This window comes from Bos javanicus, chromosome 4 (genome assembly GCF_032452875.1).
Source record: "Bos javanicus breed banteng chromosome 4, ARS-OSU_banteng_1.0, whole genome shotgun sequence".
In the NCBI taxonomy this organism is placed as follows: domain Eukaryota; kingdom Metazoa; phylum Chordata; class Mammalia; order Artiodactyla; family Bovidae; genus Bos; species Bos javanicus.
The window spans coordinates 36,080,491-36,105,186 of NC_083871.1; the positions used below are offsets into that span (position 1 = coordinate 36,080,491).

At 36.3% G+C, this 24,696-nt stretch overlaps 1 protein-coding gene across 2 annotated transcripts in view; it reads left to right on the forward strand.

Moving 5' to 3' along the window:
- SEMA3D (semaphorin 3D) overlaps positions 1 to 24,696 on the forward strand; it is a 228,315-nt gene that overhangs the window by 123,945 nt on the left and 79,674 nt on the right. For both annotated transcript variants that reach the window (XM_061413766.1, XM_061413767.1), the window contains 3 exons: positions 4,702 to 4,764; positions 16,910 to 17,029; positions 22,329 to 22,422. In XM_061413766.1, the coding sequence (XP_061269750.1) occupies positions 4,702 to 4,764; positions 16,910 to 17,029; positions 22,329 to 22,422 (277 nt within the window). The remainder of the gene's footprint in view (positions 1 to 4,701; positions 4,765 to 16,909; positions 17,030 to 22,328; positions 22,423 to 24,696) is intronic.

Sequence of the window (24,696 nt, forward strand, 5' to 3'; positions counted from 1 at the left end):
ATAATCAGATATCTCCCAGATTGTTATTCTTAAAATAATTCTATTTGTAATTCCTAAATTCTTGACAGCAGTATGTCAAAATAAGCCAATATAATCTCAACAACTTTATTTTTATGGCTTGAATGTTTCCTTAAGAAGTAAAATTGTCTTTATGATACTATCTTAGAATTCCTGTGGAATAACAATAATGACCTAAGGATAATTTCTGTTTTTTAACAAGTTTTAGGCTTTATGGGATTGAAGGTGAATCATGAAAAGTGAGATAACATTTTGGGGAAAAATTCTGCTTTGTAAACAGACATTAGAAGATTTATTAATATTGTTTTTTGAAGTCCAACAAATTTTCAGTGCTTGAATATCTTTGTATAGCATTTATCCACTAATCAGAAACTCAGTTCTTGGAAGCTTGTCGTTTTAGTATTAATTGCTTCATTTACTAGGGTGACATAATTCAGTTTAAAATTGTATGACTTAAAGTTAATAACTGAAAATGTACAACAAAACCATTTAAACATCTTTTAAAATTTGTGCCCCTTTACAAAGAGAAAAAAGAATCTTCAATTACTGTTTTACTGGCAAGTCTTTAAGACACAATTAGAGCTGAAACTATTAAACTAAACTAAACTATTACATTAGAGTTGAAACTACAAGATCAAGTAATTTAAAACAATGGCTCAGAAGTCAGGACTGGTAGGGACTTTTTTCCCACATAGTGCTTTGAGGGCTCCCTGGGCATCTTGGCCCCATCCTCTGTGCTCCCTTCTCCCTAGGTTTATATCTCTGGTGGAAATGCCATTTCCCTGTTTACAGAACTGTCTTCCTGACTCATATCGTAGACCTCAGAGCCACACCTTACCAGGTATACAGAAGCCCTTTCATAGTTATGTGTTTAATGAACAAATAAGTAATGAACAGTAAGTAATCTGTGTTAACCTTGGAACTTTGATTTAGACTTCTAAAATGATAAAAAAAAGATTGCTTTCACATTTTGTCAATCTTTAGATAACTCCTTTTTGAAGCTCCTATAAATATATTAAAAACCAATTTTAGAAACATCATTTATCTCATAATTTACTTCAACTCAAGCACCCAATACACTGGTTGAAGGTAAAGGAGAGAACCCAGTGATGTTCTTCTTTTTTTTTAAAGTCACACTTAATATGAAAAAAGTCCTGTATTTCCTTTTTTTTTTTTTTTTTTTGTATAGTACTAATACCAGTAAGCTATTCAGGTCTGAACAAATCTACAAATGTTTATTCTAAATTTATCTCTGAAATGTGATTAAATCTGACCATCATATAAAACAGAAAAGAGCAAGATCTGACATACTGAAAGGATTCAAAGAAATATTAATCTAGATTAGAGACCAAACAAAATGAGCTAGTGATTAAACAAGTTGACACATTGTGGATATGCATTCCCTGTACCATTTATTTTTATTCCAATGATACAAAGTTATCCTTTGTAAAATCACTGTTACACAAAAGAATCAGCAAATATAGCTTTGCAGTATTGCAAGATGAAAGAATTCTTAAGATTGCACAAAGTGAATATATGTAACAATACTGAACTATATGCTTTAAATAACTAAGGTGATACATTTGATGTTATGCATATTTTATCACAATTAATAATAATAATAATCAGCAAGATAAAAGATGATATCTTGAGCTTATAAGTTCAAATACGAAGCAAAGATTCCATAAATTCAAGGTGTTATTTTTAAAGGGGCAAGAAGTACACTCAGTTCAGTGTTTTTGCTGCCAGTGACTAAAAATAAAAATAAACAATAAAATAAAACAACTTGAAGAAACTCTCAAATTTCCTGATAGATACAGTGTTTTATTTTTGCTCTTTATATATTAATTGATTTAGGACTTCTTGATTTCACGTTGATGACAGACTGTTGTCTGTCATCTGGATTATGCATGGTCCATTTTGATTCATTTACTAATTTACATAATTAAAAACAGTTAAGAAATATATATCTGAAAACATACCATCCAGAACAAAAACTAAAATCTTTAATATCTTGTTTTGTTTTTTTTTTTTTACTGGTAATTTAATAATTTTCTTTTTACTAGTCTTGGATAATCATCTTTCTGAATCCTGTATTCATCACTCTTCTGCTTTTCTTTTTATGTATTTATTGTATGTACATACATACTTAAAAAGTGCCTTTTATTTTAGTTGTTTTCAATATTATTCTAAAGAGATTATGCTGTTGGTCATTTTGAGGAATATACTTTTTTCACTAATAATGAAATTGCTGAGGTCCGTTCATACTGCTTTTCATTGCTGTAGTTCATTCATATTTTATTGCTGGCTGTGTTCAAAACCTCAGATATGCAGATGATACCACTCTAATGGCAGAAAACAAAGAGGAACTAAAGAGCCTCTTGATGAGGGTGAAGTAGGAGAGTGAAAATAAAAAAAGGCTTAAAACTAAATATTAAAAAAACTAAGATCATGGCATCTAGCACCATTATGTCATGGTGAACAGAGCGGGGAAGGTAGAAGTAGTGACAGATTTCCTCTTCTTGGGCTCTAAAATAACTGCAGATGGTGACTGCAGCCATGAAATCAGAAGACAATTGCTTCTTGGCAGGAAAGCTATGACAAACCTAGATAGTGTATTGAAAAGCAGAGCCATTACTCTGTCAACAAAGATCCAGATAATCAAGGCTATGATCTTCCCAGTGGTCATGTACAGTTGTGAGAGCTGAACCACAAAGAAGGCAAAGTGCCAAAGAATTGATGCCTTCGAATTGTGGTGCCGGAGAAGACTCCCAAGAGTCTCTTGGACAGCAAGGAGATCAAACCAGCCAATCTTAAGGGAGATCAACCTTGACCAGTCATTGAAAGGGCTGATGATGAAGCTGAAGCTCCAGTATTTTGGTCATCTGGTGTGAACAGTTGACTCACTGGAAAAGTTCCTGATGCTGGGAAAGATTGAGGGCAGAAGAAGAGGGTGTCAGAGGATGAGATGGCTGGATGGCATCATGGATGCAATGGACATGAACTTGGGCAAGCTTTGGGAGATGGTGAGGGACAGGGAGGCCTGGCATGCTGGAGTCCACGGGGTTGCAAAGGGTTGGACACAACTGGGCATCTGAACAATTGTTCAAAATCACGTGCATGTGTTTTAAACCGTTTCTAGACAAGCAGCATCTTTATGTCTTTATTGTGAGCCACATCCATGTTAGCTGGTCACCTGAGCCTGCTGCTAGATCAGCAACCATATCTGTGTACTCTCTTTGGTTAGATTTGTAGTTGTTAAAATATGCTCTAGGACTTCCCTGGTGGTCCAGTGGTTAAGACTCTGGGCTTCCAATGCAGAGGGCTTGGGTTCAATCCGTTGTCAGGGAACTAAGATCCCACATGCCATGCTCTGTGGCCAGAATTTTTTTTTTTTTTTAATGCTGTAAACAAACAACCTTGCTTCATTTAAAAATCACAGTAATTACATCATATAGATCTATTCAAAGAATGTAAGTGCTATTCTATGTTCTCTTTGTTCAGAAACTTAAAACCCTAATAATTGACTATGAATATAACATCATATAAACATTAGTGACTTCTAAATCATTTGTTCAATTCCAGGTTTAACAAGTCTCTTTCAATGTATTCCCTCAGGATATTTTCCTTTTTTCTCACCTATTAAAATATTTTCTGCTAACATTGGTGAGAAACAATAAAAATTTGTCAGGAACTCTTGGAACATATAAGCTACTCAGAGCTTGACTTTCTTGTTTCTTCTTGCCTATAGCTTAACAAAGAGCAATTCTTTCTGTAAGCTAATGGAGTATTACAACAGTTTTAGGCTTTATTTTGAAAAACTTCCTGGAAGAACTTCTAAAGTTCATTAAAAACAAGACAAATTATTTCTGGTAAATTCAGGACTGTTCAAGCTGATTAAAAGTGATCAGTCAAGGAGCCTACTGCCTTTGTCTGTATGCATTTGCCCAAATAATATTTATTATGTAGTGTTTGAGACTGCCCCCCACCCCTCCCAGTTCAAGGCACAGACTTTGGGTCATTCTTTGGCTCTGTTGCAAACCAGTCTGATGGCCCTCGACTTGTTGTTTAATGACTATATGAAGAAATTTTCTGACCCAAAAATGGTGAGAGTAAGCATAGCTATTTTAAAGATTACTGAAAGATTTAAATAAGATAATGCTTATCATCCTATTTTAATGTTTAACTAAATGAAAGATGTGTCTCAGCTCTATATGTGTTAAATATTATGAACAATTTCACACTGGTCTTTGACTTGAAGTGATAACTTATGCTTGTGACAGAGAGCTGTTTCTCACACCTCATTGAATGTTTATAGTGCACTACTGTTCTGAGCAAACAGAGAAAAAACAGGCTAAAAAGAATCTCTTACCTAAAGCAAATGCTAACTTGAAGTTCTGTTGAAGTCACAATAAGAAGTTATACCACATGATTTATCTATTATTAAATACATTTCAAAAGAAATTATAATATTGACAGATAGAAATGGATGTTTCTGCCAGATTTTTCTTATACTCTTTTTAGAATGATTTTAGAAAATATTTAAATCTCAAAATTCTTAAATCATAGCTAACAATATGCTTTTGGCTTGATACCCACTCTTTAATTTCACACCCTTTCCTAATTAGAATTGTAGGGTGTTTTAAATATTCAGATTCTAACACACCTTGAAATGTTTTACAGATTTATTGGCCTGCTGCAAAGGAACGGGTGGAATTGTGTAAATTAGCTGGGAAAGATGCCAATGTAAGTATGAGACTTTAAAAAATATCTTTGTTAAACTGGTACTGATATGATAGCAAATATTTATATTAAATTTTATTGAATGAATGACATTAGTGTATTATTTTTACAATCACACTAATAGTCTGTATAAAGATTAATATGGTATAAAATAGTTCTACTTTGCCAAAATGAATGACATTATTCTCAGAAATTTAGAAATACTACACTTTCTAAAGTGTTACTTCTGATTGTATTTTCTTCACAAAAAAATACCAAAAATACATTTAAAATATTTAAAAATAAACTATTAGGAAATACTATATTTCTAGAATTGTGTATTTTTATCTAATCTGTGTATTTTTTGAATGCACACAAAATCATCAGTTGTTGTAGCATTACAAACACACACTTGATATTTAATTTTGGGTGAAATTAAACTTATAACTATAAGAATTCTTTCAAAAGTAGGCATTATAGAGATACTAAGAAAGATCGGTTGTCCTGCTTGCTCCGTCCAATTGTGTTGCCTGTTTAATCTCCTGTGATGCTAAGGCTTTGACCACCTCTTCTCATCTGAAAGTTCTAATTCAGGTCAGATTATCTGTATTCTGCCCTGACTTCTTGCATTGTAATGACAGGGAGAATTGCTCTTCTTTGGAAAAATAAGTCACCCCCTGAATATAACTCAAGATGACAAAGTTCCAACTTCGGGCAAAAGCATGGACATCATGAGGCTTCCTTTGTATCATCCTGGAATGTTTCCCCTCACCACTATAACCCAAGAATATTAAGCTGAGCAGTGCCCTTATATTTAATAACAGCAAATAGTTTGTGTTGTATGAAAGCACAACTAGATTTAAAAATTCTCACTTTAATATTGTGCTAAAGGTAACATGACATGTTGCTTAATAAATTTAAGGGGAAGCTTAGAAGCCTACCAATCCAAAGTGAAAAATGAAAGTGAAAGTCACTCAGTTGTGTCCAACTCTTTGCGACCCCATGGACTGTAGCCCACCGGGCTCCTCTGTTTATGAAATTCTCCAGGCAAGAATACCGGAGTGGGTTGCCATTTCCTTCTCCAGGGGATCTTTCCGGCCCAGGGACTGAACCCAGGTCTCCTACACTGGAGGCAGATTCTTTACCATCTGAACCAGCAAGGAAGCCTCATAACAACTGATTTATTCATTCATTTGTTCATTCATTTACTCAACAAGTATTTATTAAGAGCCTAAATATGTATAGTTATATTCTTGAGTTATATTGATCCATATAGCCAATTATGGACCAAAAATATTTCAAAAAAGAAATTCCAGACAGTCTCAAAAAACAAACTTGAATTTACTGCCTTCTGGCAACTTTTATATAGTGTTTACATTGTATTTACAATTGTTTATATTGTATTTACAATTGTTTATGTATCATTTACATAGTGCTAAGTATTATAAGTAATCTAGAGATAAAGTATATGGGAAGATATATAGAGGTTTTTCTGCCATTTTATATAAAGGACTTGAGCATCTTCAGATTTTTATATCTGTCAGGGTTTTGGAGCCAATTTTCTGAGGATACTGAGGGACGATTGTCCTGCAAAACAAAATAATCAAAATGAAAGAAACTTTTGGTTATGCCTGATTTTGTATTCAATCAGTGTTAAATGTGATCTTTTCAGGCACCTAATGTTAGCAGAAATATGTCAGGGAGTACTTGTTTCAAATGTAACAGGAAAACATTTTTATATTTATTTTACTAGATATGAAAGAGATTAATTTAGAATATATTCTTCCTCTCATGTCTCTAATTTCTTCACCCTGTTCAGTGTCAGGTACCCTGGGAGCAGGTGCCCAGGTCTGAAAAAGCAACAGTACTTTTTTGAACTCATGGGGAAAATAGATGCTTTGGTTATGGTTTTTCAAAATTATTTTGTTGCATAACAATAGAAGCTTATCATAAACAGTGTGAACATTTTAATGTTTTGTATTTCACTAGTATTGAGTGTCTGATGAAGAGGCAAGAAGGAAAAGGCTGTTTTAAATGTACTGCAATGAAATAGTGTCAGTTTTCCCATGGAATAGATGAGGGATAAGCTCTCAAGGTCAGACAATCAGTGAAGGTTTTAATTGTGTCAGTGTTCTCATTTCAGTATGTTCACTAATTTCAGTTATATAGTAACTCAGTTGCCTCTCTTATTAAGTTAAAGAGTGATAAACGTTTTTGAAGGTAGTGTCCTAGACAACACATAAGAACCAGCAAATGGAATCTGTTCTTCCAATTCAATTGTATTTGAGAGCTGATAGTCACCTCTAACACCTGTTAACCTAAGATTAGAGGTTTGGGGAGCTTTTCTCTTTTTACTGAAGTCTGTAAAGTTTGCTGTTGAAGTATGTAGGAATAATAAAAGTGTCTGTCTCCTTTTTTAATTTTTCCCTTTAAAATAATATTATATTTTAGAGTTACTAAGAATAGGTAACATATTTATAGTACTTACCATGTTCCAGGAACTGCTTTCAATGCTTTATACCTATAATCTTGATTAATCCTTAAAACAATATGTTAGATTTTATTATTATTCCTCATTTTCCAAATGAGAAGACTGAAACCAGAACAATTAACTGACTTGCCCAATATTACGTATTCAGTAAATAGTGAAGCCAGGAATTAAATCAAGAAGGCTTGCCCCACAATCTGTGCTCTTATGAAATACTACAGTCTACACATGAAGATTTAAGTTTTATGTGTAAGGTCTACAAACTGAATCCCTCAAACCATTTCTCTCTTCACTATCACCATAACACAGATCCTCATTTTACATCATTACATAGATTTTGGTCCACAGAAAACTGAGACTAGTCTGTGGTTTTATTATCATCTCTTACTACCTTTGGCGTTACCCACACTCTCCCTTCTCTAGTAATTTTTACCTATTTCCCAAGAGCGTATTGAGAATTAACAAGTGTTTAGAAAGACTGTCCCTTTACACAAAGGTACTATATAACTGAAAAATAGTGAATTATTTACCATAATGAAAGTTAGCTAGTTGGTGTGCTGAGGGGGTGGAAGAACAGGATACAAAAGAGAGCTAGTCCTCTTGCTTGAGTACAGTCCGCAATTTTAATCCAGGGAAGGAAGAAGCGACAGGACGCTATTTGGTCTATTTTGTTTCTGTTTAGAATATTATTCAACAGAAAGTCACTAAAGAAATGGCTGGTCCTGCAAAGAAAAGAGGGGTAAACAGCTCAGTCCTGACAAAAGAATGAATGGCGTGTGGGCAGCCTGGGCTGTTCGTCAGCTTAACTATCAGAGCACACAACCTTGTCAATAGAGACACTGCAAAGAGTTAAAGGATCTTCCGTCTCTAAAGTTCTCTGATTACATTTATTTTCCGTTTTAAAGAACATCTAAAAGTACAACAAAGTGTTCGTTGCAGAAAGTTTGAAAACTATATAGATTCATCTGTAAATATTTCTTTCCCCATGAACATTACCCAGAGATAGCTGGTGACATTTTGATGTTTATTCTTCTATCTTATCTATTTACTATTTTTCAGAATGAAATCATTGTATACATAGTCCCTTAAAACATTTTTTTTTTCACTTCACAGACTGCCATGAGCATTTTCCCATGTCATTAAATTCCTTTTTATAACACTACTTTTAATAGCTGCACTGCATTCCTTTATATATTATTTCATCAATCCCCTATTGTTAGAATTTTGATATATATCCAGTTTTTACTATTGTAAATGATGCCACACATGAAAAACCTTATATATAAATATTGTGAACATCTCTGGTTATTGGGTAAAATTACTGGTCAAAGGATATAAAATATTTTATGCATTGTAAAATGGCCCTCCAGAAAGTTTAAGCTTCTTATACTTAAATTAGCAGTACATGCTCTTAAGAGAGTATATTTCCCCATACCCTTGCTAATATTGTATACATCATATACTTAATGCTTAACATTAATACATTAATGAATGAAATAAATATATTTAATTTTTGCCAACAAAAACAAAATTATTTTTATTGTTTTTAGCTCGAAGGTCGTTCATTACTATAAACACTAAATATCATATATATTTGTAAAATTAAGATTTATATTCATATATGATTACTTTGGGGGCTTCCCTGGTGGCTCAGAAGTTAAAGCGTCTGCCTGGAATGCAGGAGACCCAGGTTCCATCCCTTGATTGGGAAGATCCCCTGGAGAAGGAAATGGCAACCCACTCCAGTACTCTTCCCTGGAGAATCCCATGGAGGGAGGAGCCTGGTAGGCTACAGTCTTTCGGGTCGCAAAGAGTCGGACACGACTGAGCAACTTCACTTTCTTTCTTTCTTTCTTTCTATGATTACTTTGTGTCACACTCACGTAAAAAATGTCCTTTCCTAGTTTTCCTGTTAGGTATTTAGACTTTTATAGGCACATCTCTCCTTTTTTTTCCTTTAAATTATTTTTTTCCCCTTCTACCATAAGTGGTAGAAATCTGTTAGATTTTTGTTGTTGTTAAATAATTTTTGAGAGAAGTGTGATATTTGGATTTTCATATACTTATTCTGAAGTGTTGACAACATATTAAAATGTTTTTAATATTATAGGACCGAAACAGATATCTTTGCAGACTGAATTTTAACAGAGGTCTACCTGACAAACCTAAGATATACCACAATAATAGTTCAGTTCAGTTCAGTCACTCAGTCGTGTCCAACTCTTTGCGACCCCGTGAATCACAGCACGCCGGGCCTCCCTGTCTATCACCAACTCCCGGAGTTCACACAAACTCATGTGCATCGAGTCAGTGATGCCATCCAGCCATCTTTTTCTCTGTCGTCCTGTTCTCCTCCTGCCCCCAATCCCTCCCAGCATCAGGGTCTTTTTCCAGTGAGTCATCTCTTTGCATCAGGTGGCCAAAGTATTAGAGTTTCAGCTTCAGCATCAGTCCTTCCAATGAACACCCAGGACTGGTCTCCTATAGGATGGACTGGTTGGATCTCCTTGCAGTCGAAGGGACCCTCAAGAGTCTTCTCTAGCACCGCAGTTCAAAAGCATCAGTTTTTCGGCGCTCAGCTTTCTTCACAGTCCAACTCTCATATCCATACATGACCACTGGAAAAACCATAGCCTTGACTAGACAGACCTTTGTTGGCAAAGTAATGTCTCTGCTTTTGAATATGCTATCTAGGTTGGTCATAATTTTCCTTCCTAGGAGTAAGTGTCTTTTAATTTCATGGCTGCAATCACCATCTGCAGTGATTTTGGAGCCTCGGAAAATAAAGTCTGACACTGTTTACACTGTTTCCCCATCTATTTCCCATGAAGTGATGGGACCGGATGCCATGATCTTCGTTTTCTGAATGTGGAGCTTTAAGCCAACTTTTTCACTCTCCTCTTTCACTTTCATCAAGAAGCTTTTTAGTTCCTCTTCACTTTCTGCCATAAGGGTGCTGTCATCTGCATATCTGAGGTTATTGATATTTCTTCCAGCAATCTCGATTTCCAGCTTGTGCTTCTTCCAGCCCAGCGTTTCTCATGATGAACTCTGCATATAAGTTAAATAAGCAGGGTGACAATGTACAGCCTTGACGTACTCCTTTTCCGATTTGGAACCAGTCTGTTGTTCCATGTCCAGTCCTAACTGTTGCTTCCTGACCTGCATACAGGTTTCTCAAGAGGCAGGTCCGGTGGTCTGGTATTCCCATCTCTTTCAGAATTTTCCACAATTTATTGTGATCCACACAGTCAAAGGCTTTGGCATAGGCAATAAATCAGAAATAGATGTTTTTCTGGAACTCTCTTGCTCTTTTGATGATCCAGCGGATGTTCACAATTTGATCTCTGGTTCTTCTGCCTTTTCTAAAACCAGCTTGAACATCAGGAATTTCATGGTTCACATATTGCTGAAGCCTGGCTTGGAGAATTTTGAGCATTACTTTACTAGCTTGTGAGATGAGTGCAATTGTGTGGTAGTTTGAGCATTCTTTGGCATTGCCTTTCTTTGGGATTGGAATGAAAACTGACCTTTTCTAGTCCTGTGGCCACTGTTGAGTTTTCCAAATTTGCTGGCATATTGAGTGCAGCACTTTCAAAGCATCATCTTTTAGGATTTGAAATAGCTTAACTGGAATTCCATCACCTCCACTAGCTTTGTTCCTAGTGATGCTTCCTAAGGCCCACTTGACTTCACATTCCAGGATGTCTGGCTCTAGGTGAGTGATCACACCATCGTGATTATCTTGGTCATGAAGATCTTTTTTGTAAGTTCTTCTGTGTATTCTTGCCACAATGATAGGCATGTGGCAAGTGATCAAAAAAATTGAAGATCATAGTATTCTGCAAAATATACTAAACACAAAGACTGATCAGATTCTTAATCATAAGTGTCTTTTCATGTTGCACCTAAATAATTTAAATGATTACAATTCAGTTATCAAAAACACATATAAAGCTGTATTGGATTTAATTGAACTACATGTAAGATTAAGGACTTACAAATACTTCTGTTTTGCTAATATTTTTCCAAGTATTAGGGGGAAACAAGTTCTAGATGTTAATACTAGATGAATAGGTATCTGTCTTTTCTCTAAGTATTAAGTTTTATATTTGTTTTATTTATAGCTATATATCTATTTATATATGTGTGTTTTATATATATATGTGGGAAGGATTGGGGGCAGGAGGAGAAGGGGATGACAGAGGATGAGATGGCTGGATGGCATCACTGACTCGATGGACGTGAGTCTGAGTGAACTCTGGGAGTTGGTGATGGACAGGGAGGCCTGGTGTGCTGCAATTCATGGGGTCACAAAGAGTCAGACACGACTGAGCTACTGAACTGAACTGACTGAAGGATGTGTATGGGGCTTCCCTGGTGGCTCAGTGGTAAAGAATCCACCTGCCAATGCAGGAGACATGGGTTCGATCCCTGGGTTGGAAAGATCCCCGGGAGAAAGAAATGGCAACCCACTCCAGTATTCTTGCCCTGGAACTCTCATGGTGTAAAGAGCCTGGCAGGCTACAGTCCATGGGGTCACAAAGAGTTAGGACTTAGCGACTGAATAGCAACAACAGAAAGAAATGTGTATAAGGGTAGATATTGGAACGAGTAATATTACTTGAAAAAATCAGCAAGTTGGTATGTGGGTGTGCATGCTAAGTCGCTTCAGTCGTGTCCAACTCTGTGCAACGCTATGGACTGTAGCCTCCCATGGGATTCTCTGTTCATGGGATTTCCCAGGCAAGAATACTGAAGTGGGTTACCATTTCCTTCTCCATCGGATCTGCCCAACCCATTTATCCAGCCTGGGACTCCTGCACTAGCAGGCAGATGCTTTCACCACTGAGCTGTTACTACTACGTGTGCACGTGTGCTAAGTCGCTCCAGTCCTGTCCGACTCTGTGCGACCCCATGGACTGTGGCCCTCCAGGCTCCTCTGTTCATGGGATTCTCCAGGCAAGAATACTGAAGTGGGTTGCTGTGCCCTCCTCCAGGGGATCTTCCCAATTTCGCTTAAGTCTCCTGCATTGGCAGGTGGTTTCTTTACCACTAGTGCCACCTGGGACACCCAGAAGGTTGATACTTGTTTTTGATTCTGTCTTTTTCAGTCTGTCTTATAGTGGAGAGTTGAGGAGGTAGGAAAGAGAGTAGGTAGGAAGCATAGGAAGGAAGGGGAAATTCAGTTCTCTTCCAAGGTTGAGTATATCACTCACTGAATTGAATTGTTTGATCACGTGCAACAACCCTTACCATTGTGGCAATAGCTATAAATTAGTCAGCTTTCAGGGAAAATTTAAAAAGCTGCTTCTCAGAGTTTTCTTTCTTCATGCCTCACAGAATTACACCACCCTTAATAGCTATGCAGTTTGCTAAGTGAATTAAATCAAGTTAATTATTGCTCATGCTATTTAAGCAAAACCTAATGAAACTTGTGCACAAAAAGAAAACACATAATCTTTGAGACTTAAAAAATGTTATAAATTAAAAGAGAAAGACTTTTGTTTCACTTGAGGCACTAGTGTTTGGCTGAAATGACCACCCTAGGCAAAATTTAAAATAAGAGACTTTATCTTTTAGAATCTCTTTCCATGTTTCTTTCCTTCAGGTAACCAATGCCTTTTCATTGCTTCAGTCTTCTTAGAGAACTGCCTGCCATCAACTTCATCGACAGGAAACCTTGGGCAGAACTGACTTTTGGGTAAACTAAGTCAGAAAATTCAGAACTGTCCCTACAGTGTTCTATTCCATGGCAGCCCAGTCTGAGAGAAGGGAGAATATTACCAAGAATAAATCCTTGGTAATATCTCACCAAGTCAGGAACTAGCATAATGGGTTACTTTCCAGGGCTGGCTGCATCTTAATAAAGTACTCCCAGAAAAGTTAAAGGATGTGCAATGTTTTAGGTGTGATTCAGAGCTTTTCTTTATCATCACTCAAATTATATCTCCTTTGTGTGTGATGTTTCACTCTGGGCCTTATTTGCCTTTTTAAACAGTGCTGTGTCTCACAGTCTCTAATCTTTCAGACTTTATAATTTATAATCTGGAAAGGCAGTTGTTTTATTTCTTTATACAAATATTTATTTCAAACTCTTGTAAAATTACTGTGTTAGTCGGCTTGAGCTACCATAACAAAATACCATAAACTAGGCTGCTTTAACAACAGCCATTTATTTCTGACAATTCTGGAGCCTGGGAAGTCCAAGATCAAAGTGCAGGCTGACTTAGTTTCTAGGGAAAATTCTCTTCTTGGCTCATAGGTGGCCATCATCTGGTGGTTTCTGCACAGGGCAGAGAGAGTGAGAGCAAGTGCCCTGGTCTCTTCTTATAAAGGCATGAATCCTATCAGGAGGATTCCACCTCCTGACCTCTTCTAAGGCTGTTGCTATTGCTATTCAGTTGCCAAGTTGTGTCTGACTCTTTGCGACCCCATGGATTGCAGCACACGAGGCTTGCCTGTCCCTCACCATCTCCTGGAGTTTTCTCAAGTTGATGTTCATTATATTGGTGGTACCATCCAACCATCTCATCCTCCGTCTCCCTCTTCTCCTTCTGCCTTCAATTTTTCCAAGCATTAGGGTTTTTTCCAATGAATCAGCTATTCACATCAGGTGGCCAAAGTATTGGAGATACAGCATCAGTCATTCCAAAGAGTATTCTGGTTGATTTTCTTTAAGATTGACTAGTTTGATCTCTTTACTATCCAAGGGACTCACAAAAGACTTCCAGCTATTTACTTCCTAAAAACCTGACCTCCAACCACCATCACCCTGGGGGCATTAGGGTTTCAACCTATGAATTTGGGGAGGACACAAATATTCACTCCATAACCATTCTTCTCTAAATTCTATGACTCTGGTAAAACAGAGCTTTTGAAAAATTATGTAATTACTAGCAGTGAGTCAATCCCACCTCACTCCAGGCATATCCCTCTACACTTTTCCCCTCCCTGTGTACTATTCCTTGTATAGATTTTACCCTTGCATAAACCTCTTTGTGGGGAAAAGACTAATAAGTAGAAGTCCCTTCAGTGAACATGAGTGAGCAAGATGATGGCTGGAGAATATTAGAATGAATCTCTTACCCTACCAGTGAAGCCATCATTAGAATTTATCTGATGATCACCTACATTTTTACTCTTTTTTGCCCTGGCTTATCTCATGTTACTGAGACATTTGTTCAAAACCATTCAGTTCACTTCAGTCGCTCAGTCATGTCTGACTCTTTGCGACCCCATGAATCGCAGCACGCCAGACCTCCCCATCCATCACCAACTCCCAGAGTTCACTCAGACTCACATCATCGAGTCAGTTATGCCATCCAGCCATCTCATCCTCTGTCATCCCCTTCTCCTCCTGCCCCCAATCCCTCCCAGCATCAGAGTGTTTTCCAATGAGTCAACTCTTCACATGAGGTGGCCAAAGTACTGGAGTTTCAGCTTTAGCATCATTCCTTCGAAAGAAAGCCCGGGGCTGATCTCTTTCAGAATGGACTGGTTGGATCTCCTTGCAGTCCAAGGGACTCTCAAGAGTCTTCTCCAACACCACAGTTCAAAAGCATCAATTCTTTGGTGCTCAGCCTTCCTCACAGTCCAACTCTCACATCCATACATGACCACAGGAAAAACCATAGCCTTGACTAGATGGACCTTTGTTGGCAAAGTAATGTCTCTGCTTTTGAATATGCTATCTAGGTTGGTCATAACTTTCCTTCCAGGGAGTAAGCGTCTTTTAATTTCATGGCTGCAGTCACCATCAAAACCATTAGTAGGGCGAATTTTCTCTCTGAATTAAGTTTTCATTTGTGATTGTCTAACATGATATAAAAGAACATGAAGCTAGTTTTCTACAGTGCTTTGTGTCAATAAAAAATAAATTCTCTTCATCAGATACCTTGGTGGAAGGGCGAAAAACATATAATATGATTTTGTTAAGATTGTCTGCCAGATAAATTGTCTCAATGAATATAAAATTTTCCTTTCTTAGGAGTCTACATATAATACTTATATGAGAACATATATTAAATGTATGAAAATATTCAGGATATTAAGGATCCTACAGTATGATTTGCATATGCTAAAATAGGACTTTCTTTTTTTGCAGCACAAATGTGTAATCATATGTAGTTGTCCTGCTGCTATTAGAGAATTCTGACTCTCCCTACATGATAAACATCCTTCTCTTCTATGGCTAACTGAGGGACTGACTGATACTGTCCTCTCATTTAGTGTTAAGCAACTGCTTTGTTGGTAAGGGCGCAGAGAGCAGAAGACTCAGTAAGTTAGTTCTTTGTAACATTTTTCTGTAGTAGAGTGTGCAGATTTTATTCACTGGGATCTACAAATTCTTGAGACATAAGATTACCAGGCCAGTTGGACAAAAAAGAACTGGGTACTAGAAACTCTGTACCACAGCTATGCAGAAATAGCTCTCTCCTTGAAAATCAGAATAGCCACTGAGAAACTGATTATTTTGTTTAGGTCAAAATCAGAGTTTGTGATAAACAACTATTAAGTGTTATATTCTTTATTTTAATCCACATAACAATCATAATCCTATCAGCTAAGTTGTCATCTGCTGTTAAAAATATTTAAAAAATCATCCTACCAGTTGGTCTTTTTTATTTTTTAATATTCTTTTCCTAACAACCCTAATGACAGCAGTTACCTGACAGGTGAAGGACCTGTGGCCATTCAGGCAAGAGAAAATGGACCTTTTCTCTGAATCTCAGTGATTTCATAGTTTTCCAACCTCCTTAGTAAACACTTGTCCATCTCCTAGGTAGAGCTGATTTAAAATAAAAGTGTACTATTGCCCGGTGTTTTCTTGGAGTCTTTGGATCCGAGAATCATGAAGTTAGTTAAAAATTGTTTCCAGTAATTATGTAAACATAAGGGATGGCTTAGAGGAGATGAATTCAAAATAATAAGAATGACTATTTTGAAAAATTGAGTCACTATTTACAAGCAGTTCAGGGATAGAAAATAACTAAGTTATAAAGATACACATTTTAAAGAATACTTTTAGGCCCAAGCGTTTGGAAAAGAGGCAGAAATATAAGTCTCTTAAAATTTTGACTTGGCATAAAAAATATTTATGGAAGAAACAGAATAAGTTCTTGGAATAAGCTGGACTTAAGCTAGGTCTTAAAGGCTCTGTAACATTGAAAAAAATGGAAATAAAGTGGTAGGGCATTCTGGAAAATAAGAATGGAATAATATATATGAAGACATCTGTGTTAAGTGTTATGTTTAGTGTAGCTGATTCAGTTGAAACTGCACACAGTAAGATCTATGGGACAGAAAATGTAGGAACATCAGAACATAATGTTTGGTTTGGGTTTGGTTCTGTAGGTAATTCTTGAAAGTAAGTATGGATATCTCTTTCATACTCTGTATATATTCATTCTGTAGGTCCCGTTGAGTCTTAATGTAGAAATGTGCATTCTAGTACTCTGGTTATTTCAAAACCATAAAACTTCAAAAAAAGCTTCAAGTCATAGTTTCTAATTTGTCTTGCCTCCTTTGCTAAGTCAGGTGTTAAGCATTTCTCATAAATCTTTTTTATTTTAGCACTTATTTTTGATGATTAATCTACTTGGAAAACAGGTGGTATGAATGATACTTTGAAATACCTGAATTATATGCTAATGCTTTTATGTTTTTTATGCCCAATAGACAGAATGTGCAAATTTCATCAGAGTACTTCAACCCTATAACAAAACTCATGTTTATGTGTGTGGAACTGGAGCATTTCATCCAGTATGTGGATATATTGATCTTGGATTCTACAAGGAGGTAATATTGTAAAATAGCATGAAAACAATTTACTATAATAGCTTATTACTTACTGCCTATGACATAAAATAAGTAGATTTGAATATAAAAATTGAATCATTTTCTGTATGAACTGAGTAAGAACTTATGTTCCCAATCACTTAATAGATTATTACCATTTTGATTATCTGCTTTATTCACCTTATAAAAACTTCTTCTATTAAAAGTTTTCTAGTGACATGATTAAAATTAATAGTGTAAAATGTTGAAAGTGCTTGTTTTCTAGGCTCTATGTACAGCTTTATTTTCTCTTGAGCTTCCTATATAACTAGATCTATTTATGATGTTGCTGTTGGTAAAAATTCGTTTCCTGTAAGACCTTGTGACAGAATGGTATCTTCTAAGTAACTTAACTTTTCCCACCCAACAAATTTGACCTGTTGCATATGTTTACAATAGCAGACACTAAATATATAGATAATTTTAATGATTTTCTTAAAATTGTATAGTTAGTTCTTACCATACTTGTTATCATACTGGACTTATTTCTGCCAGACCTAATTGGCGTAGTGGAAATGTAGGAAGTATTAATTAGGAGTAATGCATTCCATCTATCAATGAGCATTTTAATAAATGAGAAACATACATATTGCAATAATTTAATCAACATTAATTTGTTAGAGTGCTTTCTTTGTGTCATGGCCTGTGCCAGGCACTTTACATGGACTGTTTTTTGGAATTTCACAACACTCTTAATGAAGTTTGTACCTTTATAACTCCCAGTTTGCAAATTAGTGAAAATGGAATCTCAGTGGAATGAAATAACATGCCTAAGATTACCCAGCTGATAAATGGTCTAGCAAGGAATTGAACCCAGGTAGTCTATCTCTAGAGCAAGCATGCCCATCTGAGCTTTAGAATCTGTACTCTAATTACTTTGTATGGGTTGATGGGTTACACTGTCATCCTTATGTTTATGTATATACTTCTTGTGACTAACCACACATATTTTAAGGGTATTTGGCTGTATGTTTGAAAGTAAAGTCTGGGCTCATAGTACAGGTTTCTTTGCATTGATTTAACTGATTCAAGCAGAGATCAAACCCATAACTGTGGCTGGATACATTTTTCTCTCTGACCAACTTGTCTAACCAGCCCAGACTCAATGGTTTGAAAGTAAAGCAACCCTGATAGTTAAATTTCTGAACCACTAGGAGACTTGGCAACTTGAATCCATCATTCTTTGTTGCTGGTGTAATGTTCTCTTGCCTGGCTTTGATGAAGGGTAATATATAACAGTGGATCATAGCGTAGGGTGTAATTATATGAGATAGCCCCACAGCTTGGATGTATTTTGAGGCCTGGGGCTAAAGGCCAAACTCACAACCTGCTGAGGGATGCAAATAGTGTTCTTTAACTCCTAAAACTCACAAGTACTGAAAGGGAATTTAGAAGGAGCTAATACTTAGCTTGAAACTGTCAAAAAGCCCTGGGGCCATCAAATTTACAGGTTATGTGAATGAGAGAGTTATAAGTGAACAGGGGTATTAAGCCTTGTGAATTTTTCACTAGTCAGGAGGACAGGTAATTGTATGGCAACACTGCCTGAAGACTGTCCACTTATGAAATTAATTATTAGTCTCAGGATTCACTGTCCAGTTCAGAGGGAAGGCATGACGTTCTCAAATAGATAAGGTTGCTTCTAAGATGACTTTGAAGAGGGAATAGTAACACAGAGATGGAGGAGAGAAGTGTATACAGTCCCCATTCTTGGGGGACACTCTTTTGTGTCGGGGGCAACAAGAAGAAAGAGGAAGCAGCTGAAATGAATCCCAGATTTCTATCTGGCAGTGAGCTGGAGAATAGTATTATTTATTGAGGTGAGACGAGTAACAAATTTGTGGGGGAAATGGTGAGTTAGTTTTTATACATTCTGCTTTTGAAAAATGCTCTGTAGATCATGCCAAGTGGGCAGTTGGATCTGGATTTCAGGACAGAAGTCAGGGCTGTTGACAACTACTGAGAATTTGAACATGGGGAGCCAGAGTTTGAATTATGGCCCCTGTCATTTACCAGCTCCATGGCCTTCTGCATATACTTTCTAAGCTTCTGTTTATTCAGCAGAAGGATGATGATAATAATAGTAACTCAGAGTTATTTTAAGAATAAAATAAGAAAATGATTGTGTGGGCTTTGGCATATCACTTTCTCCATTCTGGTCACTTAATATTCAGCTGTATTAGGCAACAAGAACACAGAAAGGTAAAAAGGCAAGTATTTCCAAAGTATGTATATAAACTTTATTTAAAAATAATGTCTGCCATCTATCTATCTACTCTATAATACTGGGGGTGCCTGTTAGTTTTTGTTTTTTTTTTAATTTTATTTTTAAACTTTATAATATTGTATTAGTTTTGCCATATATCAACATGAATCCACCACAGATATACCTGTGTTCCCCATCCTGAACCCTCCTCCCTCCTCCCTCCCCATACCCTCCCTCTGGGTCATCCCAGTGCACCAGCCCCAAGCATCCAGTATCATGCATCGAATCTGGACTGGCGACTCGTTTCACACATGATATTATACATGTTTCAATGCCATTCTCCCAAATCTCCCCACCCTCTCCCTCTCCCACAGAGTCCATAAGACTGATCTATACATCAGTGTCTCTTTTGTTGTCTCATACACAGGGTTATTGTTACCATCTTTCTAAATTCCATATATATGCATTAGTATACTGTATTGGTGTTTTTCTTTCTGGCTTACTTCACTCTGTATAATAGGTTCCAGTTTCATCCACCTCATTAGAACTGATTCTAATGTATTCTTTTTAATGGCTGAGTAATACTCCATTGTGTATATGTACCACTGCTTTCTTATCCATTCATCTGCTGATGGGCATTTAGGTTGCTTCCATGTCCTGGCTATTATAAACAGTGCTGCGATGAACATTGGGGTACACGTGTCTCTTTCCCTTCTGGTTTCCTCAGTGTGTATGCCCAGCAGTTGGATTGCTTTTAAGTTAGCTTGGAAACATGTTCTTTCCTCTGGAATCTCCCTTTGCTTCTGCAAACCTCATATTTAAATGTTAATAGTATTCATAATTAATATGATATGAACAATAACTTTGCCTAGTCATTGTGATGATGAAAATTTCTATTCTTATCTTCTTCTGTCTTTACTTCAACAGTATTTCTCTGTGTGTAGTTTGGACAGGTGCTTTTTGTGTAATGAATTAGGTGGGACCAATCTTATAAAATTAAAATTGTCTCAAAAGTTAAAATGTCATGTAATTCAGTTTATCTCAGGAAGTCCATTGTATCAGCCTTTATTTTTGACATCATTTTCCTGTTGGTGTCCTTGACTCTGGCTCAAGGAAACCTGCTTTCCTGTTCTCTCCTTTCTCCAGGAGATTATAAGGGAGACCTTGTCCTTAGCCTCCACAGATAACAATTTTATGGGCTTATCTTGAGAATTTCATGAAATATTACATTTTGACAACAGGAGTCTGTACAATTATAAGGATTTATCTAGGACTTTGCATCAACTATGACATTGTCCCAGATACTTTCTTGGGTTTTCTTTTTTAGCTTTTTACGATAATCTTATGACACACCAGAATTCAGTTTACTTTTTCCCTTTACAATGTCCCATTATAGGCTTTAGAATCAACAGTTCTGTTTGACCTGTGGAGAATAATGTGCCCTTAATGATATTTAAACATTCTTAAGGGCTGTGATCTGTAGGTGTTTTTTCCTGACATATCTCTAGCCCCATCCACGGTTGGGAAACATGCCCTAAAAGTGTTCTCATTGGACTTTTTTCATGCCTAGGCGCCACTATCACAACTTATCATTAGCTGAACTGTTCTAACTAAACATACTTGAGCTTGATCATGTTACATGGTCATGGTGAGTCTATAAATTAATTTCAGCACCTTTTTAAATCCATGAATTTGAAATCCTGAGATTAGATATGTTAAGAGCATGAACTTTGGAGACAGCCCTGAGTTCAAGCTCCTCCTCTGCCTCTTATTCATTATGTGTTGCTGAACAAGATCCTTCTCCCTTTTACTCTCAATATTCCTCTTGTAAAGCTGGAATCCATAAAGTAGCCACTTCTTTACATTTATGGTGACAATTTAGTGAGATAATGTACATAAAATTCCTGCTCATGGTTAGTATGTATTAACATTAAATACCATTAAAGTATTAAAGCTTATTTTCTTAAAACTATTAAATAGTAATTGTTATTCATGCTAGTTAAATTAGTATTGCTATTTTTTTAATAAGGCAGTAGTTACTGTTAGTACTGTTTAAAAGAAAAAGATGTGAAATGTCACATCATACAAAAATAATAATCCAAATAATCAATTTTTTTCTCTCCCTTTTGCTTCTTTGCTTGCTTTCTAGATAAGTGGCACTGAATGATTCCTTTTAATTGCATGTGTGTTCTGATATAACTCTGTAGATATGCCTTCTAGAGAGAATGTCAGAAATGCTGAATTTCGCTAGTGCATTTGTAGGCTGAATCATCAGTCTTTTTGCTGGATGGTAGTGTTGTCGTTGTTATGAAACACTCAAACTCATGGGGCCATGTTCATTATACATTCATATTTTTCTTGGAAAGTTCAACTTGAAATGTTTTTTTCCCCCTGAATATTAAAAGTCTGCCAATGCCATTCTGTCTGTGGCCACTATTATAAAAATAAATGTTTCTGCCAAAATAACTGTGTGGCTTTAATGTGCATAGTGTTTTCATAATAGTGAAAATACTACATTGGAATTTTTTTTGCCCACATGTATCAATAGCTCTGAAAATGAACTGTCTGCCTTACCACACTTTTATGTCACTGAAATTACAAAGTATCGTAAGGCTTAAGTAATATGGTATAGTTGCAGATGCTTAGGTAGATAGACCATCATAGTTCTGAAAGTATGATTATTAAATTTATTTCTTAGAGGAGGAAACTGGCTTATTAGACTCAGTAAATTAGTTATTAGGCTTAAGAAATAGGATTGCTTGATAGTGATTTTGATGATGATAGTGGTCCAGGCTAAATGAATTGATGAAGGCATTGAAAAATTCATTCATTATTATAATTACTACTTAGGCCAAATGGAGACCAAAACATGGGAATTGAGTCTTGCCAGAAATAATATTTGTGGAAGAGTTAAGAAGCACAGTTTGATGTGCATGCTATATGTTCAGTTTTTGTTGAATTAATGAGTTAGAATTTAGTTCTTATCTCCTATGTTCTTGCTGACTCTGATATTTAAAAAAAAAATCACACTTGTGTTAATATTTCTCTTAACAGGAAGTTATTTTCAAACTAGACACACACAATTTGGAGTCTGGCAGACTGAAATGTCCCTTTGATCCTCAGCAGCCTTTTGCTTCAGTAATGACAGGTAAGAGCAGCAAAGGATACTTCTTGCTTTTAGCTGTTTTTCTAAAAAGATGTGTGTAGATTCAAGCACACTGTCTTAGTGAATTAAAGATTATTTTGGATTAAACATCCACTGACTGGTGGTAGTTTTTTAGTCTCACATCTCTCTGTATTTAGCTTCTTATCCATAAAGTGAGTCTCCCGTAATCCTTAATGTCTGCACAGTTACATTTTAAATAAACTTCAGATTGAAAAGGCTGAAATGTGTTTAATGCAAAAGACATTCATGTTGCTATAATTTTACATATAGATAACTCAGATTTTCTTATATTTACCTTATATGCCCCTATTTGGTTCATTATGGCAGTTAAATTTAGCAGTTCCTTGAACATAATACATTACAAAATATATTGAATATTTGAGTGGGAGAAGTAATAATAAGATGTAAGTGGATAAATTAATAAGACAAATAAATCAAACTATAGAACACAGACAATAGAATGTTGTAACTGCTCTCCCCTCAATTTCACCATAACCTGATTGTATTATTAGAAATGTGAAATTTTTGCTGGCACATTCAGTTTTCTCTTGCTTTGCATACATCATAAATTCTCTTATGGGAGGAACATTGTGTTTAAAGAAGGTGGTACTGTGTGGTCTGAAGTCTTTTCTGAAGACTATCGACATGACCTCTGACCTCTAAGTTTCAGCCATTATAAGGACAACTTTTGTCTTGGTTTCATTCATGACTCTAGTCTCTTTTTATTTAGCTTGTCCATCAGGTGTTTGAATAGGCTATCAAGAGTGACACACCATGACATTTTAATTTTCACTTTGTGAGAACCAGTGCTCTTCTTTGAAGTGAAAGTGTGTGTGTTTTGAAAATTATGTGACTAATGTTCAGTCATTATCCTCAGAAAGTGAGGTCGATGATTTGTGACTGATCCGCCAAATGGAGTTGACATACCTTTAACAATAGACTGTAGACATTGGTGACCCCTGAACCTCTAAGTAATTTAAGTACAAAGAAGATGGCTTTAAAACCTGGATATAGAGATCCAACTTTTATGTTGAAATATGCTTTTTTTTTTTTCCTGGAAAAATGAATGTTTGCAGTTTTATGTTTCAAATTAATGGTGTGTTTCCTTTATGTCTCTACTGATGATGTTGTTTGGTTCTTCTATTTTTAAAAAATTGCCCCACAAAGAAATATTGTCTTGCACCATATGTTTATAAGAGATGGAATCAGTACCATGTCTACATTTACTTTATATAACTGGAAACTTCCCTGGTGGTCTGGTGGTTACCACTCTGCCTTTCTATTGCAGAGGGCACAGGTTCAATTCCTGGTCAGGGAATAAGATCCCACATGTTGCACTATGTGCACCCATCCCCCCCCCCCCGAAAAAATAGTTGTAGTTTACATAACTCGATTTCTCTCTTTTATGTTTATGTGTGTGTGTGTGTGTGTGTTTCCCCCTCCCCCACCTTTGTAAACTGACTATTGTCATGAATAGTTAGGTTGGTTGTCTCACATAGTTCACTAAAAGTCTTATTTCAGTGGATGTAATTGGAGGATTTTTGAAAATAGCTGAATCACTTACGCAAAGGAGGGATTTTAAAAATGTTTCTGAGATAATTGAGTTTTAGTGATTGTATTTGTTCTTATATTGGCTTTAAAAAATCTAAATGCTCTGTAGAGATTTGGCTATTTTTTAAAAGTTTAGTCTATTAAGTATAACCCAAAGTAGTTGAATATAAAGATTTATTGAAACAGAGGCTTAGCTTTCAAAGGGACAACATGTTCTACTGTGGGGACTGCATTCTTCCTGCCATACCCCACCCCCAGCAATGTGCTAACTTGCATCAGGAATGCAGACCACCACTCCCAGTTCCCCTCTCTTGCCCCTTGCATCCTTTTCTTTCCCCTTCTCCCATCTGTCTCCTTTCTGTCCTTTCTTCCTCTCCTCTCCCTCATCTTAAACTCCTCTGCCCTCTCTTCCTCATTCTTTCCGCTCTCCTTCTCCTTCCCACCTCTCTCTGCCTCTGGCACCCCTCCTTCTCTTCTCTTCTCTCTCTCCTGTTTCTGGTAAGACATGGATATCCACTTTACACAAATAACAGGACAAATAAGTTTGGTATGCAGTAATGGCCACATCTTTCCCTTTTCAGAAATTCCTGTTTATCAGAACTATTAGAAACATGATTAGCTACAAGGAATGCAACATGTTATAATTACAAAGTATGACTTCAGTGTTGAAAGCTCCCTTTCAGCAGAGGTTAGGCAAAGAAAAGT